At 43.9% G+C, this 19,348-nt stretch overlaps 1 protein-coding gene across 2 annotated transcripts in view; it reads right to left on the minus strand.

Moving 5' to 3' along the window:
- Positions 1-19,348, minus strand: part of map3k5 (mitogen-activated protein kinase kinase kinase 5) — a 244,049-nt gene that overhangs the window by 32,811 nt on the left and 191,890 nt on the right. For both annotated transcript variants that reach the window (XR_005460938.1, XM_038799442.1), the window contains exons 23-25: positions 16,304-16,489; positions 10,476-10,581; positions 7,992-8,244 (exon numbers count right to left, since the gene is read on the minus strand). Coding sequence is in view for 1 of the 2 variants with exons in the window: in XM_038799442.1 (XP_038655370.1) it covers positions 7,992-8,244; positions 10,476-10,581; positions 16,304-16,489 (545 nt within the window). In the remaining variant the exon portion in view is untranslated. The remainder of the gene's footprint in view (positions 1-7,991; positions 8,245-10,475; positions 10,582-16,303; positions 16,490-19,348) is intronic.

Genomic DNA, 19,348 nt, shown 5'->3' on the forward strand with positions numbered 1-19,348 from the left:
TGTTTTAGAACACAAAACAATACAGCACAGAACAGGCCCTTCGGCCCTCGGATGTTGTGCTGAGCCATTTCTGAAACCAAGATCAAGCTATCCAACTCCCCGACATTCAGGTGTGCTCCATGTGCCCATCCAATAACCGCTTGAAAGTTCCTAAAATGTCCGACTGCACAGCAGGCAGTCCATTCCACACCCTAACCACTCTGAGTAAAGAACCTACCTCGAACATCCCTCCTATATCTCCCACCCTGAATCTTATAGTTATGCCCCCTTGTAACAACTACATCCACCCGAGGAAATAGTCTCTGAACGCCCACTCTATCTATTCCCCTCATCATCTTATAAACCTCTATTAAGTCGCCTCTCATCCTCCTCTGCTTCAAAGAGAAAAGCCCTAGCTCCCTCAACCTTTCCTCATAAGACCTATCCTCCAAACCAGGCAGCATCCTGGTAAATCTCCTTTGCACCCTTTCCAATGCTTCCACATCCTTCATGTAGTGAAGTGACCAGAACTGCACACAATACTCCAAATGTGGTCTTACCAGGGTCACGTACAGTTGCAGCATAACCCCAAGGCTCTTAAACTCAAGCCCCCTGTTAATAAACGCGAACACACTATAGGCCTTCTTCACGGCTCTATCCACTTGAGTGGAAACCTTCAGAGATCAGGGAACATTAACCCCAAGATCTCCCTATTCCTCCACATTTCTCAGAACCCTGCCGTTGACCCTGTAATCCACATTCAAATTTTCCCCACCAAAACGAATCACCTCGCACATATCAGGGTTAAACTCCATCTGCCATTTTTCGGCCCAGCTCTGCATCCTATCAATGTTTCTTTGCAGCTTACAACAGCCCTCCACCTCATCCACTACTCCACCAATCTTTGTGTCATCAGCAAATCTACTGACCCACCCTTCAGCCCCTCTTCTGAATCACTGATAAAAATCACAAATAGCAGAGGACCCAGCACTGATCGCTGTGGTACACCGTTGGTAACTGGTCTCCAGTCTGAAAATTTTCCATCCACCACCACCCTCTGTCTTTTATGTGATAGCCACTTACTTATCCACTTGGCCAAATTTCCCTCTATCCCACACCTCCTTACTTTCTTCATGAGCCGACCATGCGGAACCTTATCAAATGCCTTACTAAAATCCATGCATATGAAATGAAATGAAAATCGCTTATTGGCACGAGTAGGCTTCAATGAAGTTACTGTGAAAAGCCCCTAGTCGCCACATTCCAGCGCCTGTCCGGGGAGGCTGGTATGGGAATCGAACCGCGCTGGCCTGCTTTAAAAGCCAGCGATTTAGCCGAGTGAGCTAAACCAGCCCCTAACTGCTCAGTTGACATCAACTGCTCTACCTTCATCTACACACTTCGTTACCTCCTCAAAGAATTCAATCAAATTTGTAAGGCAAGATTTACCCTTCACAAATCAGTGTTGAATATCTCGGATTAAGCTGAATCTTTCCAAATGGTCACAAATCCCATCCTTCAGTACCTTTTCCATTAACTTAACAACCATCGAAGTAAGACTAACCGGCCTATAATTACCAGGGTAATTCCTATTCCCTTTCTTGAACAGAGAAACAACATTCACCACTCTCCAGTCCTCTGGCTTTATCCCCGTGGACAGCGAGGACCCAAAGATCAAAGCCAAAGGCTCTGCAATCTCATCCCTTGCCTCCCAAAGAATCCTAGGATATATCCCATCTGGCCCAGGGGACTTGTCGACCCTAAGTTTTTTCAAAATTGCTAATACATCCTCCCTCAGAACATCTACCTCCTCAAGCCTACCCGCCTGTATCACACTCTCATCTTCAAAAAATGGCCCCTCTCCTTGGTGAACACTGAAGAAAAGTATTCATTCAACACCTCTCCTATCTCTTCTGACTCCATGCACAAGTTCCCACTACTGTCCTTGACCGGCCCTAACCTCACCCTGGTCATTCTTTTATTTCTCACATAAGAGTAAAAGGCCTGGGGGTTTTCATTGATCCGACCCGCCAAGGACTTCTCATGCCCCCTCCTAGCTCTCCTTTTCCAGCTCATTCCTTGCTACCTTGTAACCATCAAGCGACGCAACTGAACCTTGTTTTCTCATCCTTACATACTGATAGAACCATCAATTCTACGGGCATGTGCTTGTAGGATTAGAATAGCGGTTTTAATATACTCACAACAGAGCCAGCCTGTTCGCCGTTGAACTTTCGATGAACTGGCCGGCTGGCTCTGTGGCACGGATCTTTATACAGCAGCACCAGGAGGAGGAGTTCTGGGCGGAGCCAAGGGGGAGCCCAGTACAAACTCTCGAGTACTCCCAGAGCTACTCCCCCTGGTGGTCAGGTAGTGCAACTGCACTTACAATATCGGTACGTATATACAAATGGGAACAGAGTGACATTGGTAACTTATAATACCGTGTGAATCTCATTCACCACACACACTCTTCCTTTTTCCTCTTGACAAGACATTCAACTTCTTTTGTAAACCATGGTTCCCTCACACGGCCATTTCCTCCCTGCCTGACAGGGACATACCTATCAAGGGCACACAGTATTTGTTCCTTGAACAAGCTCCACTTTTCATTTGTGCCTTTCCCTGACAGTTTCTGTTCCCATCTTATGCTCCCTAATTCTTGCCTAATCACATCATAATTACCCCTCCCCCAATTATAAACCTTACCCTGCCGGATGGCCCTATCCTATAGAGATTCCAATCAATATTTGGAAAGTTAAAGTCACCCATGACAACTACCCTGAGATCTCCACACCTATCCATAATCTGTTTTGCAATTTCTTCCTCCACATCTCTATTACTATTTGGGGGGCTATAGAAAACTCCTAACAATGTGACCTCTCTTTTCCTATTTCTAACTTCAGCCCATATTACCTCAGTAGGCAGATCCCCTTCGAACTGCCTTTCTGCAGCCGTTAAACTATCCTTGATTAACAATGCTACTCCTCCATCTCTTTTACCACCTTCCCTACTCTTACTGAAACATCTATACCCCGGAATTTCCAACAACCATTCCTGTCCCTGTTCTAACCATATCTCCGTAATGACCACATCGTAGTCCCAAGTACCAATCCACGCTCCAAGTTCACCTACCTTATTCCGGATGCTCCTTGCATTGAAGTAGACACACTTCAACCCACCTTTCTGTCTGCCGGTACATTCCTGTGACCTTGATACTCTCCTCAGTACGTCACTACTCTCAACACTGGCTTCTGGACTGCAGCTCGTTTTCCCACCCCCTGACAAATTAGTTTAAACCCGCCAGAAGAGCCGTAGCAAATTTCCCTCCCAGGATATTGGGGCCCCTCTGGTTCAGGTACAAACTGTCTGTACAGGTCCCACCTTTCCCAGAATGTGCTCCAATTATCCACGTAACTGAAACCCTCCCTCCTACACTATCCCTGCAGCCACGTGTTTATCTGCACTCTCTCCCTGTTCCTCACCTCACTAGCACGTGGCACCGGCAACAAACTAGAGATGACAACATGGTTTGTCCTGGCTCTCAACGTCCACCCTAGCTCCCTAAATTCCTGTTTTAAATCCCCGTCCCTTCTCTTACCTATGTCATTGGTACCGATGTGTACCACGAGTTGACTATTCCCCCACTCCTTTAAGGATTCTGCAAACACAGTCCGAGACGTCAGGGACCCTGGCACCCGGGAGGCAACATACCATCCGTGAGTCTCTTTCGTTGCCACAGAACCGTCTATCTGTCCCTCTAACTATCGAGTCCTCTCCCTACTTCCCTTCTGAGCCACAGGGACTCAGTGCTGGAGATCCTTTCACCGTGGCTTATTGTTTTGATCAATACTGGAGTTGAAATTATACCTTTAATTAAAAATGGAATATGCGTTACATCTTGCTGTTCATGGGAGTACATTTTGAGTGTAATAGATTATGGATAAACCCCGTACTGAGCACACACATTTAAATGTTATTGTAGTGTTTCCAATAAGCATAATCTCCTACTTCCACCATAAAACTGGCGGACCTCTGCGATTGCAGTTGTTCATTTGAACTGGAGCTGAATTAGAACTAATTAATCAATCACTAACAATTACCTTTTAAAAAATAAATCCAGAGTACCCAATTCATTTTTCCAATTAAGGGGCAATTTAGCGTGGCCAATCCACCTCCCCTGCACATCTTTGAGTTGTGGGGGCGAAACCCACGCAAATACAGGGAGAATGTGCAAACTCCACACGGACAGTGACCCAGGGCCGGGATCGAGCCTGGGTCCTCAGTGCCGTGAGGCAGCAATGCTAACCACTGTGCCACCACGCTGCCCCACTAACAATTACTTGACTGTTCCCCCACCCCAAATGGCGGAAAAATGGCAGATGGAATTTAATCCGGACAAGTGAGGTAATCCATTTTGGAAGGTCTAATATAGATGGGAATTATACCGTAAATGGCAGAACCCTTAGGAGACAGGCAGAGATATCTGGGCGTAAATGTCCACAGATCACCGAAAGTGGCAACGCAGGTCGATAACGTAGTCAAGAAGGCATATGGACCACTTGCCTTCATCAGTCGGAGCATTGAGTATTAAAATTGGCAAGTCATGCTGCAGCTTTACAGAACCTTAGTTAGGCCACATTTGGAATATTGCGCACAATTCTGGTTGTCATGCTACCAGAAGGTTGTGGATGTTTTGGAGAGGGTAGATAAGAGATTTGTCAGGATATTGCCTGGTCTGGAGGGTATTAGCCATGAGGAGAGGTTGGATAAACTGATTGTTTTCGATGGAGGTTGAAGGACGACCTGATAGAGGTTTACAAAATTATGGAGTGGCATAGTCAAATGCATCGGGGCTGTTTAGCACAGGGCTAATTCGCTGGCTTTGAAAGCAGACCAAGGCAGGCCAGCAGCACGGTTCAATTCCCGTAACAGCCTCCCCGAACAGGCGCCGGAATGTGGCGACTAGGGGCTTTTCACAGTAACTTAATTTGAAACCTACTCGTGACAATAAGTGATTTTCATTTTTCATTTCTCGCAGGTTGGAAAAGTCGATTACTACGGGACATAGGTTTAAGGTGCAAGGGGGAAAGTTCAGAGGTGATGTGCGAGGCAAGTTTTTTTTTTAAAAGACAGAAGGTGGTGAGTGACTTGGATGCATTGCTGGGGGAGGTGGTGGAAGCAGATACAATAGCGACATTTAAGAGGCATCTTGACAAATTCATCAATAGGATGGGAATAGAGGAATATGGACCTTGGAAGTGCAGAAGGTTTTAATTCAGACAGGCATCATGATCGGCGCAGGCTTGGAGGGCCAAAGGGCCTGTTCCTGTGCTTTACTGTTCTTTGAGCAGAGGAGATGGCACAGACACAAGGGCCTTCCAGAATGCAGTCTGACTCTGTGATCCAATTTAATGAGTAATGTGGGGGGGGGGGGGGGGGGGGGGGGGGAGGAGGAGGAGGAGAAGGCAGAGGCAGGTCAATTTACCTCATCTTCAGGCCTCCCATTTTCCTGTTTATTCAAAAATGACTGGGAAATTTGGAGAGCTGCGAATCAGGCAAAATGATTTCCATGCCCGATTGTCTGATTTTGCCAGCTTCCCATGATGGTGCCAATTTATAAATTCCACGCCCTTGACACTGTCATCTTAAATATATTGCACAGCCCCAGATCTCAATTGCACTACTGTATTTTACTGAAAAACTGTAGCAAGACTGCGACTATTCAAGTATTTGCTGTGTAGGATATTGCTTTTTTTGTTTAAATGGAATCTAAAGATGTTCAGAAAATTTGATATGTAAGTATGCAAATCGAATCAGACTTAATAAAAAGACTGTTTTTCCTGTTAGGGTGGAGATCAACCTCTCCACCTGTGCCCTGGCGTGGCTGGGGGACTTGCTGGAATTCGTAACGCTTGAAAAGGTCAAATTTGAACTGAGGGGAAGGATGGAGGGATTCTACAATTCATGGGCGTTATTCATTTTTAAAAATAAATATTTTTATTCTCCATTTTCACATTTTCCTTCAAAATTTACACCCCACCCACAAACAGTAAACGGTAACAAATACAAAATCAATCCCTTCAACAATCCCATCCTCCTACCAGCCCAAACAACGGCCCACCCGTCAATATATGCATCCAATAAACCAAACCCTCCCATGGTGGAAACAAAAAACAAAGGAGAAAAAGAAAAAAAGAATCCGGGACCACCCATGGTCACCATAGAGTCCACCCCCCCCCCCCCCCCCCCCCCCTCACTCAACACCATCCAATCTCTTAAAGAGTGCCGTTCATGATACACCTCCCCCCCCCCCCCCCCCCCAACTCCTCCTGTCCACTGCCTCTTGTAAAACTCCTTACCCCAACCTCGGTTACTTCCCCCCAACTTTCCACCCTGGCTAGACCACTCTGACCCTGTTCTGCCAGGCTCCAATGGCCACAGCCCCTCCCCCCACCTTACTCCCGTTCACTGGCCAGTTAAAACCGGCCAGCGTGGAGGCCCCCACCCGGGTCCCTTTCCCTCTTGCCCGGCCCCAGGAAAGCCCAGAAATCCCCTTTTAGCACACAAACCCCGCATATCCACCTACACCCCAAAGAGCCCTCGCTTCGAGTCAAAGTCCCATCACTTCCCTTGTCCAAATATATACAACATTGGCTCCATTAGCCCATACACCCGGACGCAGTGAAACAAAAAAAGAAGAAAATACAGTAATGAGGTTACATCGGCACATGGCCATTTCTCAATTTCTCAGTTCTGCCACAGTCCTTCTGCCTTCGCAAACTCCTCCGCTGCTTCCGCCGTTCCAAAATAAAAGTCATTGAGCTTGTAAGGCACCCTCAGCTTCGCTGGATATACAATACCGCACTGCACCTTGCTAATGTACAGTGCCCTCTTCACCCGGTTGAAAGCAGCCCACCTCCTCACCAGCTCCACCGTAAAGTCCTGGTATACACGTATACCAGCTCCAGCCCACTGCACCACCCGCTTCTGCTTGGCCCAGCACAGGACCTTCTCCTTCACACTGTACCTACTGTACGGAAGCAGAGTCACTACCCTTGGCGGCTCACTCGCCTTTGGTACAGTTCATATCGGGAGAGATCCTCCCCCACCCCCAATAGTTTCGCCAGCATCACAGCAATTACTCAGTCGGCCATGGCCCTTCAACTCCTTCGGGCAGCCCCACAATCCTCAAATTCTGTTGCCTGGATCTGTTTTCCAGGTCTTCCATTTTTCCTCGCAGATCCTTGTTAATCTCCATCACCTTCCGCATCTCCTTTCCCATCGAGGTAAGGTGATCACCGTGCTGTAATAATGTCTCCTCCACTTTCTTCAGCTCCTCCCCTTGCTTCCGCACCTCTGCCACTGCGCTCGCCACCGCCATCACCGGGGAAATCGCTTCCTCCACCAGCACACTCAAAACCTCCCTCATTGTCTCCATGTATTTTGTAAACTGCCTTTCGAATTCCGCAACTATCACCGTAGTTATTTCTTCAGCCGTAAGCAATGCGGCCTCCCCTGGTGCTCCAGCCTCCATTTTCCTTGGTGACCCCCGCGGTGACCTTTCTACTCCCCGACGGACTTTCAGCAACGGACTTGCCCCTAGGACCGGGCGTCAATCCCCAACAATGCCATTCCCGAACGGGTGCCCTCCAACGCGCGGCTGCCTCCCGCCCGCCGTCATCGGAAGATGGGCGTTATTCATTATGCACTTTTGAGAATTGGATCACATCGAACATTAGCGGGGTTGGGAGAGTCGAGGGGTAGGGGGACTGTATGTGTTAATGGTGACTGTGTGATTTGGGATTCCTTTTTATCATTTCTTTATGTTAAGATGCGGGCCAATGTCTGGGGTTTGGTGGGAGGATGGGATCGTTGTTATTGATATGGGGATTGACATTACATTCGTTACTGCTTATTGTTGGGTGTAAATGTGGGAGAAAATGTGAAAAAGGAGGATAATAAAAAATATTTTAAAAGAAACATTGTTTATTGATAGGTTTGTGATTTACCTGCTGGTTTCTAATTTGAGCCTTCCCAACTGCATGCTCAAGGTCCTGTGTACATATTGAGAGTCGTGTGACACTGTTGAGCTGAGGGTGCTCACACCCGAGGTTGGTATTGGGTCCTCATTTACAGCAGTGGACTGTTGAGTTTGAGAGCGAGATGGCTCATTGTGATCTTCATCATCGCCATCCTCATCATCGGCTTCTTCCTGGTCTGCAGCATCACTCCCAGAGGCAAGGCTGAAATGTGGTCTCAGTTCTATAGAAGACAATAACAGCATACAGTGTTAACCCATTACAGTGCTGTCTGAAGGTGCAAGAGCTATATATAGACTTCCTTTGGAAAACAAACTTGTTGCTGAATTCGAAGTTAGGATAAAATTGGTTTGGGGCTCAATTTCAATCAGTGGTACATTCATTTATAATTCATTTATGTAAATTAAAATAATATGGCAAGCTTTATGTATGTATTATATTAAAGCATCAGCTTTTAATCAGTATTTTAAGGACAGTGTTTCTCAACACTAGCAGGCAGATATAAAGGTCAGAAATTTTCTTGGGAATTCTGCTATTCAGCCACAGTAACATTAGCAGAAACTCCTTTTGCGCATTGATTTTGATAAATTTCCGTTGAAGTTACAGTAATAAAAAACCTTTTTTTTCTGAAAACAACAGAGGCATTTGTTATTGATTATATATTGAATAATCAATTAAAAAAAACTTAATTGCTTGAGAGTTTAGTTCCATGTACAGGTGGGTGTGTTGTGATGGGCCACACCCCTAAGAAAGTAGGTCAACAGGAAAAATACAGAGCACCGTGCACAGTCTATCTATATTTAAAAAATAATCTCAAAGCTTTGTGTGTGCGCGTACGTGTACAGGGCGGGGGGTGGAGGAGGAGGAGAAGAAAAGGGGCGGGGGGGAATGCAATAAAAGATTTAAATAGATTATGCCAGAACTGAGAGGATATAACTATCAGGGAATATTGAAATGCAAAAGTTGTAGTGTTAGGTTATTTTTCCTATGGGAAATCCCTTGGTTTCCTCAGCTTCCCTACAGTGATACAAGCCTATATCGAAGCATTTCATGATGGTGCAAAATGTGGCATTGTGCTCAAGTAAAGAATCGATCTTTACTCAAACCTTTCAATAAGATCAAGCTTTCAACATAAGTAGCTTGACAAGATTCCCATTTTATTGTATTACCTTTTCATCAAAAAGAGAACAGACGATAGCGAAATTGAGTGGGCATAAAAAGTATCCAATCCAAAATCGCTCAATTCACAGCCCTTCAAAAGTTGAAAACTCAGCTCAAGACTTCTATCATAACATATAATTAGTTATAAAGAAAAGCACCAATGAAAATGTATTATTCACTCTTAACACAAATAATTATTTTGCTTAATTAACCTTTTTTGATTGCATACAATATGATGCATCTTTTTGAGAAAAAAAAGATGGACACGGCCAAGCATTTGAGAAATTAACAAGTAAACAGTGAACTCGAGATGAAAACAAAATAATAGGCAAGTAACAAGACTAACATGTATCTAGAGGAATAATGAGATGTGATTTGCCCAATAACAAGATTAGCAGGCATCAAAGGACATTGAGGTGCGAATGGCCACATCAGAAATCTTGTTTGCCAGAGATCAGTGGGGCTATGCAATTTCTAACTTCTAAAGGCAATGAGAGATGTAGACAGCTGATTCCACAGGGTGGAATATCAAAGAGACTGAACAGTATAATTGCTATCACACTCATTGGGGAATCAGGGTAGTCCTCCATCCAACAGTCAGACAGGCCAATTCCATCTATGATCCAAACCAGGAAGGCCTGTTCCATCTCACATTTTGATCCACAGCAGATTGCAGATATTCTTCTCTAAAAGATGCAGTTTCCTGCCTTCGCTGAAACAGGAAGAGATATTTTTCTAGACTAGGCCACCTAAGCGGTATTGTGTGTTAACTATTAGCTGGATTTCACCTATAGAGTTAGTAAAATTAAATGTTGCTTGGGAAAAGGGGGGTCTCAGTGAGTTCAGGGAACTTGGGTATATATGGGAACAATAGGTAACTTCAGCTAAAATGGTGTGTTTAGTTATCAATATACTTGAGTGCCACAGTGTACATTAGTCTTCTGACGTATGTTTTTTTTTCTTTTACTTCAATAAATATTCATTATTATTTGTTTACACAACGACTGGACAGATTACTCACTGGGTTGTAAATTGTTCCTCACATTACTCGAAACAAATATACACCACTAAGAACCTGTGTTTCACATTATCCTTCGGGGTTTTGCGATACTCTCACAGGTAACATCAGTGGAGTTCTTAACAACACAAAACAGCACTTAACAGATTCTTTGCTATACCATCTGGTACGAGTGGAATAATTAATTAGATTAATTCATAAGAGTACAATTACTGATGTATGAAACTGTGGAATTCTTAAGTAGCCAGATACCCGCTGGAACAACAATGACTCACCAGGTACAAGAATGGTAATAGCCGTCTGCACAGCCTTACGAATGATGTTATCCAAAGCAAACATCCAGTGAGGTTTAATTTTGTGGGTTCTCAGGACTTTATTTACCTAGTGTCAAGAAGTAAAATATGAGCTTTTGTGAACATTTGCTCTAAATCTTTTACTGAGCCTATGCATCCAGACAATAAAAAGATCAAATGCTCAGAAGACACACAGATTCTTCAGTGTATCTTATGCACAGTACTTTTACATCACAATATTAAATGCTGGTGTCAAGTTTCATGTAAAACAGTTCCAATTTAGTACTGAAATACAAAGAGAAAATGTAGAACAACGTTAATCATGTGCAAAGGAAAAAATGATTACATTTTCAATGCAATACTTCACCAGAGCGGGATTCTCCAAAATTATATTCATTTTCCTTCAGATGCTAACTAACCCAATATGCGACATTCATAGAATTTACAGTGCAGAAGGAGGCCATTCGGCCCATCGAGTCTGCACCGGCTTTTGGAAAGAGCACCCTACCCAAGGTCCACACCTCCACCCTATCCCCATAACCTAGTAACCCCACCCAACACTAAGGGCAATTTTGGACACTAAGGGCAATTTAGCATGGCCAATCCACCTAACCTGCACATCTTTGTGACTGTGGGAGGAAACTGGAGCACCCGGAGGAAACCCACGCACACACGGGGAGGATGTGCAGACTCCGCACAGACAGTGACCCAAGCCGGAATCGAACCTGGGATCCTGGAGCTGTAAAGCGATTGTGCTATCCACAATGCTACCGTGCTGCCCCCTATGGTGACATGGTGGCACATTGGTTAGCACTGCTGCCTCACAACACTGAAAACCCGGGTTCGATCCAGGTCACTGTCCATAAGGAGTTTGCACATTCTCCCAGTGTCTGCGTGAGTCTCACCCCCAACCCAAAGATTTGCAGGGTAGGTAGGTGGATTGGCCACGCTAAATTGCCCCTTAATTGGAAAAAACCCCAACCCAATATGCAGTTCCAGTATTTTCTTCTGGATTTTTCCTCATTTGATTTTTAAAAAAACTACACAATAACACCACTACCTTTGTGACGATTAGAGTAAACAAGCACAGAATTACAGACAGAAGAAATGTAGCTCGACAAGAGCTCCAGTTTTATTGTGTTATTACACAACTATTTCCTCTAAAACAGGTGAAGCTGACTGAGGCTGCAAGGATCTTGCAAAGGATTTAAAAATAGAATTGAATTATGCTAGTCACAATATAGCAGGCAAAGGTTAAACATATATCATGTGTGGAATCTATTGGTAAGATTCCAATAACGGAAGCCTTATGAGGATTTGTATTGATTGAAATCTATCAAAGTGAAGAGAAACTCCTAATGGTTCGCACAACAGATGTTGTGTTCATTTACTTTTTAAATGAAGAAATTAACTTCAAAATAGGCATGAAAGTGTGAAACATTACATCTGCAAATATACTTAGCAAGCTGAGAACACATCAGAGCACTTAATTCTATCATGCACAAACAACTTACCTTGGGTGTTTTGACACAGAATGTGCGAACAAACAGATCTGACATGCATTTAGGCGAGTTAGATTAATTAAAATGTTAGAATAAATGTGCTCACAAGGCTGTGCTGCCAATTGCCGCCTTTCTTAATCTTCGAATGCGGTTCTACCTCAACACTGGAAGCTCACTGTCTCAAATCTCTATCTGACTGTGTGCAAGCTTACAGCTTCGCTTTGTTTGCGTTCAGCTTACATGTTATATGGAACAGGGTGCCTAAAGAATAAGCTGTATATACCTTTCATGGAATTTCTCCAGTTCATTAGGAAAGAGAAGTTCCCCAAAAAACCGGAGCTTGCTGAAATGTGATATTTGAAAAAAGGAAAAATCCATTAAGCTCAACACGATCATCTGCTTTTCATGAATCAATCGTCATTCATGCTGTCAAATATTTAAAGGACAATGTCCCAATAGTAATTTTCCTGAATCTGGACAATGGCTAATTCATTTCTATGCGGTGATTTAATGAAGAAAACATTTATTTTTGAATACCGATGGCTTCTTGAAATGAGTTCAACGTCACATTAAACCTGTTTCACGAAACGTGACTTTGACATGCATGCACATAAATACACGTACACATCAACAGAAAATGTTCAGTTGATATTATACATCGGCAAAGTTTGGGAATTAGTCTTATTTGCCCCTTCTCAGATCCTTGCTCAATCCTCCCCCGATGCTGAAATGCTCCCCCTATAAAAGAGGCTGAAATGCAGATGATTGCTGATTGGAATCATGTTCCAAACAGAAATAAACCCAGGACTCCATGTTGCAACTCCCTCTTACCACATTCTATGTATCATGAAGTTTTGAGAAAGTGTGACAGGTTAATAGTCTCCGCTATACCCCTTCACAATGCACTGATAACTGTGTAAGAATGAAGCATGGTGGGGGCGTGGGGGTGGGATTTGGGGTGAATCTACTTTTACAGACAGATGGAACGTGCTCAGCAAGCAAGGAAACAAAAATCTAGCTACTAGTGGCAGTGTCCAGATTAATCTTCCATTCCGTAAGATTCTTGCATAATGTTACCCTGAACCTGTTGGGCTGGTTTTCTGACTAATGGGATTCATGCTGGATTGGTAGCAACAAACCCAGTGAGCAATAATTCAGGCTCATTTAGATGATGTTGGTGGACTCGGTGGTGGTTTTGCACAGGATACCAACCAAACGGGCTGCCTTATCCTGGTTGGCATTGAGTTTCCTGATTTGTTCACATAATAAGATAGACAGAAGTCACTTCTACAGGGTCTTTTTGTTCCTTGCGAGTCTCATCCAATTTCTACCTTACAATTGAAAGCTGCCAGGCATTTGGTGTCAGATACACAAAGTGATAGATATTAATTTTGAATGATACTTGAGACTTGTACCACAGCTGACGACCATTGCTGAGGAATCTTTCTCCCCCACAATCAACCTTACCTAGTGTGATAAATCATCCATGATTGTGTGCACTAGGTAATCTCTTTTGCTGTGCTAGATGAACGCTGCTGGACACCAGACACCGAGCATTGTTACTTCAGGCACCTAATAACGCAGCAATATTAGTGACAAGAAACAGGTGGATGACACATGACCGCCAGTGTGTCCACTTTGCCCACGTTAGAACAAGCCGCTATTTTAATGGAGTCATGAACACCTTTCAGAGTAAATAGGTCTATGGGGCCATCAGGAAAACCTGAGTATATCTTATGCAATAATCTATAAAACCAATATAAATAAATACATTCTTGTTACAGATGTAACTTATTTGCATAAATGGTTTTTGACATCATGGTCATGAATGTAAATAAAAGCAAAACACTGCAGATGTTCCAAATCGGAAATAAAAACAAAGTATTGGAAAACTCATCAGCATCTGTGGAGAGAAAAACAGAATTAACGTTTCGAGTACAATGTGACTTTTCTTCAGTGTTCCCTCCAGATGGGCGGAATTTTACAGCCCCTCCTCCGGCAGAGTTTTCCGGTCCCGTCAAAAGTCAATGGGCTTCTAAATGGCTCGCCACATTCTCTGTAACCGTCACCACCTCCACTGCAACTAAAATTCTGTCCTCTTGTTTCTCTCATCACATAGGCTACCAAACCTTTTGAGTTTTTCCAGCATTTTTAAAAATTTAAGTCACAAATGTTATTGCTAGGAAATTGAATACTTTTCTTTTCAGGAATTGTGGTGAACCATGGTTCGATGCAGTGTGTTATTCTTGCACCACCAATATGCCTTAGGCTCTGATCTTGAAAAAGCACCTCGGTTTCACGCTGCAGGATTGTTCGTTTTTCGCACACGTCATCCTGAGCCTCTGATCAAGAGTGACCCATATGGAGCAGTTGTGTATACCCATGCTCACCAACAACTGAGAGAGCCCAGACTATGAAAGGTTTAGAGCAGGGGTGGGCAAACTTTTCCGTGCAAGGGCCACATTCAGAAATTCACAATTCACAAAGGGCCGCATAGTATATTAAGTAAAATAATTACTTCACCCGGTTATGATTCTGGGCGCCTCATATAGAACATAGAACAGTACAGCATAGAACAGGCCCTTCGGCCCTCGACGTTGTGCCGAGCAATGATCACCCTACTCAAGTCAACGTATCCACCCTATACCAGTAAGTAACCCAACAGCCCCCCCAATTAACCTCGCATGCGGCCCGCAGGCCGTAGTTTGTCCACCCCTGGTTTAGAGGGAGCGGAATTCTTAAAATGCGTCCAGGAGAACTTTTTAAGCCCGTATTTAGGAGGGCCTATAAGAGAGAGAGAAGGCAGTGCTGGGCTTAATTTTAGGTAACAAAGCCAGGCAAGTGGTTGAAGTACCAGTGAGGAGCATTTTGCCGACAATGATCATAACTCCGTTAGTTTCAAGATTGTTGTTATGAACAAAGATGGGCCTGAAGTCAAAGTTCTAAAATTTGTGGAAAGCCAATGTTAATAAGAGCAGATACAATTTGGCCAGAGTGGCCTGGGAGCAGACACTTTTAGGCAAATCTGTGACAGAACAGGGGAATGTATTCAAGAAAGAAATAGGGAGAGTGCAGGGTCGACATATTCCAATAAAGAAACAGGGTGAGACCAACAAATCCAGAGGTCCCGGGATATACAGCATTGGATAAAGAGAAAAAGGCTCATGGCAGATATTGAGGGATTAAAACAGCAGAATCTTGAGTGGAGGATAGAATGTGTCGTGAGGAACTTAAAATGAAATCAGGAGAATAGGAAGGGGACATGAAAGGATACTGGTAGATAAAATACAGGAAAATCCCAAGTTGTTTTACAAGTACATTAAGGGTAATAATTTCAATTCCTCTCCGGCTACAAGAGACGTGCCAAAGGACTGGAGGATAGCCCATTGTTCAAGTAGGGAGGAAGGGATAAACGAGACAAAGAGTAGGGTCCATGACGGATTAAAGTGGTAATTTGTGTGTGGAGTTGGAAGACGTAGGTTGGATTCTCAATGACTACTTTGTGTCTGTGCTCACCAGCGAGAGGGATGCACTTAGTCAGGACAAACAAGGCAGGGGAATACAAAATGAGCAGCAGGACCCAGGAAAGCACTGAGGAAACTTGGTGTGCATGTACAACGGTCCCTTAAGGTAGCAGAACAAATGGATACAACGGCTAAGAAGGCACATGGTACACTTGCTTTTATTAAGGGTTTAAGAGCAGGGAGATTATGCTGGAACTGTATGAAACGTTGGTTAGGCCACAACTAGAGTAGAGTATTGTGTGCAGTTCTGGAATCCACATTGTAGGAGGGATGTGTTAGTACTGGAAAGGGTGCAGAGGAGATTTACCAGGATGCTGTCTGGGCTGGAGAGTTGTACTTATGAAGAGAGATTGGATAGACAGGGGTTGTTTTCCTTGGAGCAGGGGAGACATGATTGAGATTTATAAAATTATGGAGGGACAGATATAGAGCAGACAGGAACAAATATTTCCCCTTGGCGGAGGGACCAGGGGGCATAGATTTAAGGTAACGGGCAGATGGTTTAGAGGAATTGTGAGGACAAACATTTTCACCCAGAGAGTGGTGAGAGTCTGGATCTCACTGCCTGAAAGGGTAGTGGAGGCGGAGACCCTCATAACAAATAAGAAGTATTTAGGGTGCACTTGCGATGCCAAGGCATACAAGGTTATGGGCCAAGTGTTGGAAAATGGGATCAGAATAGTTGGTTGTTTTCTGTAGACCACGATGACTAATTTCATACAGGACTCTCACAGCCAGTAGACAAGGAATGTTTTCAGATCAAAATAAATAAATTAGAACTTACAGCTTCTTGGAAGCCAAAGAGCACGATCTGAATCTGGTTAATGGCGTGATTGTCAAAATCCAACTCCAGCTTCAGCCTAGAAAGGGTGGCTGAGATGATTTTGCGATCAGGTAATCTCACAAAATCCCGCAAACTAATAATAAGTGTAGTGATGTGTTCAGATTTCAGCTTTGGTTCTTCGGAACCCTGTAAATTAAGAAAACAGGTGGAAGATAATTCTTAGTTTCCAAAAACTTGACAAGTTATTATATGTACAGGAGCAGATTTTCCTTTCCCATTGCCTCAGTGTACTGGATCATCTGGGTGCAGCGTGGAAAGGAAAGGGAACATCATGTGCCAATTTTACATCAATTAATGAAACTGAGGCAGACTAAACAACAGCCACACAACCCTCCTGGGGCAGGTTTCCTCTGCACTTGGCGTCTGGGAAATCTCAACGGACTCAGGAAGAAATCTGTTCCTTGTACCCTCCAAACCAAAGAAATAACACCATTTTGTTTTGCTAAACAAGGGTCACTGTCTGTGCGGAGTCTGCAGGTTCTCCCTGTGTCTGCGTGGGTTTCCTCTGGGTGCTCTGGTTTCCTCCCACATGTCCTGAAAGAAGTGCTTGTTAGGTGAATTGAACATTCTGAATTCTCCCTCCGTGTACCCGAACAGGCACCGGAGTGTGGCGACTAGAGGATTTTCAGTGACTTCATTGCAGTGTTAATGTAAGCCTACTTGTGACACTAATAAAGATTATTATAATTATCTGAATGGCTTCAAGCCGATGGACTTGACAGCCATAATTCGGAACTAAGTGAATCCTTTGTGGAAGGTCTGTACCATTCCAGAATGTTGTTCATGATTGACCAACCTGCCTATCTCACTGACTGAATGGGAAGCTTAGTCCAGTCACAAAAGGTTTTGGATTTATCAAGTAATATTGGAAATTGATATTCCATTGACTCTAGTGGTCCTGACTGGTCTCACACTTGGAAATGTACAAGCTTTGACTTGGGAAAAAAAAAAGACTTAAGCTCTCTGGACTTGGGAAGACTGGAGTGTTGGGGAAAATGCGCGCACTCCATGTGAGGCCAACAGAATATTTACCTGTTGATTTTTCAGCAGCTCAGTTTCATGATTCACAAACATGGTGTTGCGTTTACATGTATATCAGACACTTGAGTAATACCCAAACAAGCTATGCAGGGTTGATGAAATTTGAGAGTGAAAGAAAGTCTTGCATTTATAAAGCGTCTTTCATAACTATAGGACAACCTAAAGCACTTCACAGCCAATTATACTTTTGAAGTTCAACTATTGTTGCAACGTAGAAAATGCGACAACTAATTTGTTCACAAACAGCAAAGTTATAATTTTTAAAATACATCTTGAAAATTTTCAGTTATAACCAACATGACATCAACATCAAACAGCCCAGAAAATGAATATTACATAGTACAATATTGCAAAAAATTGAAAACACATAACCAATCATATAAATCCCACCCAAAGTCAAAAATAACATACCCCCATTAACAGCTGATGGTGACTAATTCTTTAAAGTAGGAAAGAATGGCTGTCACCTCAGGTGGAACTCCTCCACCGATCCTCTCACGATCTACTTGACCTTTTCCAGATATACAAATTCCATGAGGTCACTCAACCAGACCAAGACACTGGGCGGAGCAGAAGATCTCCATCCCAGCAGAACTCGCCACTATCACGAGGCAAAGGCAACAACATCCGCCTTCACCTCAGCAAGTCCGACATCCCAAAAATGGCCACCAATGGACAGGGCTCCAGGTCAATTTTAAGAATTGTTGACATGATGCTAAAGAAGGAGACCCAAAAGCTTACCATCCTGGGACATGGCCAGAACATCTGGGTATGGTCAGCAAGCCCATGAGAGCACCGCTCCCATCTGTCCTTCACTCTCATGAAGAACCCACTCATCCTAACCTGGTGAGCCCCATCTACCATCTTGAGCTGAATCAGGCAGAGCCGTGCACAGGAGGAAGTGGAGTTCACCTTAAACAGGGCCTCACACCACACCTCCTCATCCAAAATAGGTCCCAGCTCTCCCTTGGTCCAATGAGACAGCGTCCATTTGCATGATATGGTTGCGGTGCTTAGGGAAATGTAGGACAAGCCTTCTGGACAAAATTGCAAAACTGGAATTAGTGGAACAAGTATGCCCCCGATGGTTGAAACTTCGGCAATAGCTCCTCCAAACAGATCTCCAAAATACTCAAGGCCCTTTCCTTCCCACGACTTAATTCTTGCATCCAAACCCAACGGCACAAACAAATGGTTGCAGCAGATAGGGGTCAGCAATGACGTAGTGCTCAGCTTGTAATGCTGCCTAAACCTAAACTTAAAGGGTTTGAGGAATATCTTGCTAGCGAGAATGGGAGTGAAGCCGTTACCAAAACCCATAAACATGCACCCCTATGCAAACTCCCCTCCATATGGAATTTGAGTCCCCCAGCACCTTCTCAATATTGGTTGCCCAAGAATAAGCAAGCAAATTGGATAGCGCCAGGCCCACTGACTACCGGTCCCTTTGAAGGAATACCCTACGTATTCTTGGTGGCTTACCCGTCCAAATAAAAGAGGTGATTAACATGTCAACCTGTGCAAAGAAAGACTTGGCAAGGAAGACTTCGCTAGTCAAACGAAGAGACTTGTACTTTTTCATACATTTTCTCAGCTGTTTGATGAATATTTACGTGTCTAGAATGCATTGGTGCATCCAATTTCCATTTTTTGCAGCAGAATGATGGATTTGGGATTTTAAAAATTTGTTCTTGAGATGAGTGTTGCTGGTCAGGACAGCATATATTGTCCATTCCTAATTGCTGTTTAGCAGGTGATGATGAGCCACCACCTTGAACCACTGCAGTCTACGTGGTCTTTACACACCCACGGAGCTGTTAGGGAGGTTGCTCCATAAGAACATAAGTTGTAGGAGCAGAATTAGGCCACTCGGCCCATTGAGTCTGCTCTGCCATTCAATCATGGCTGATATATTTCTCATCCCCATTCTCCTGCCTTCTCCCC

Source organism: Scyliorhinus canicula, chromosome 6, assembly GCF_902713615.1.
Source record: "Scyliorhinus canicula chromosome 6, sScyCan1.1, whole genome shotgun sequence".
NCBI lineage: Eukaryota > Metazoa > Chordata > Chondrichthyes > Carcharhiniformes > Scyliorhinidae > Scyliorhinus > Scyliorhinus canicula.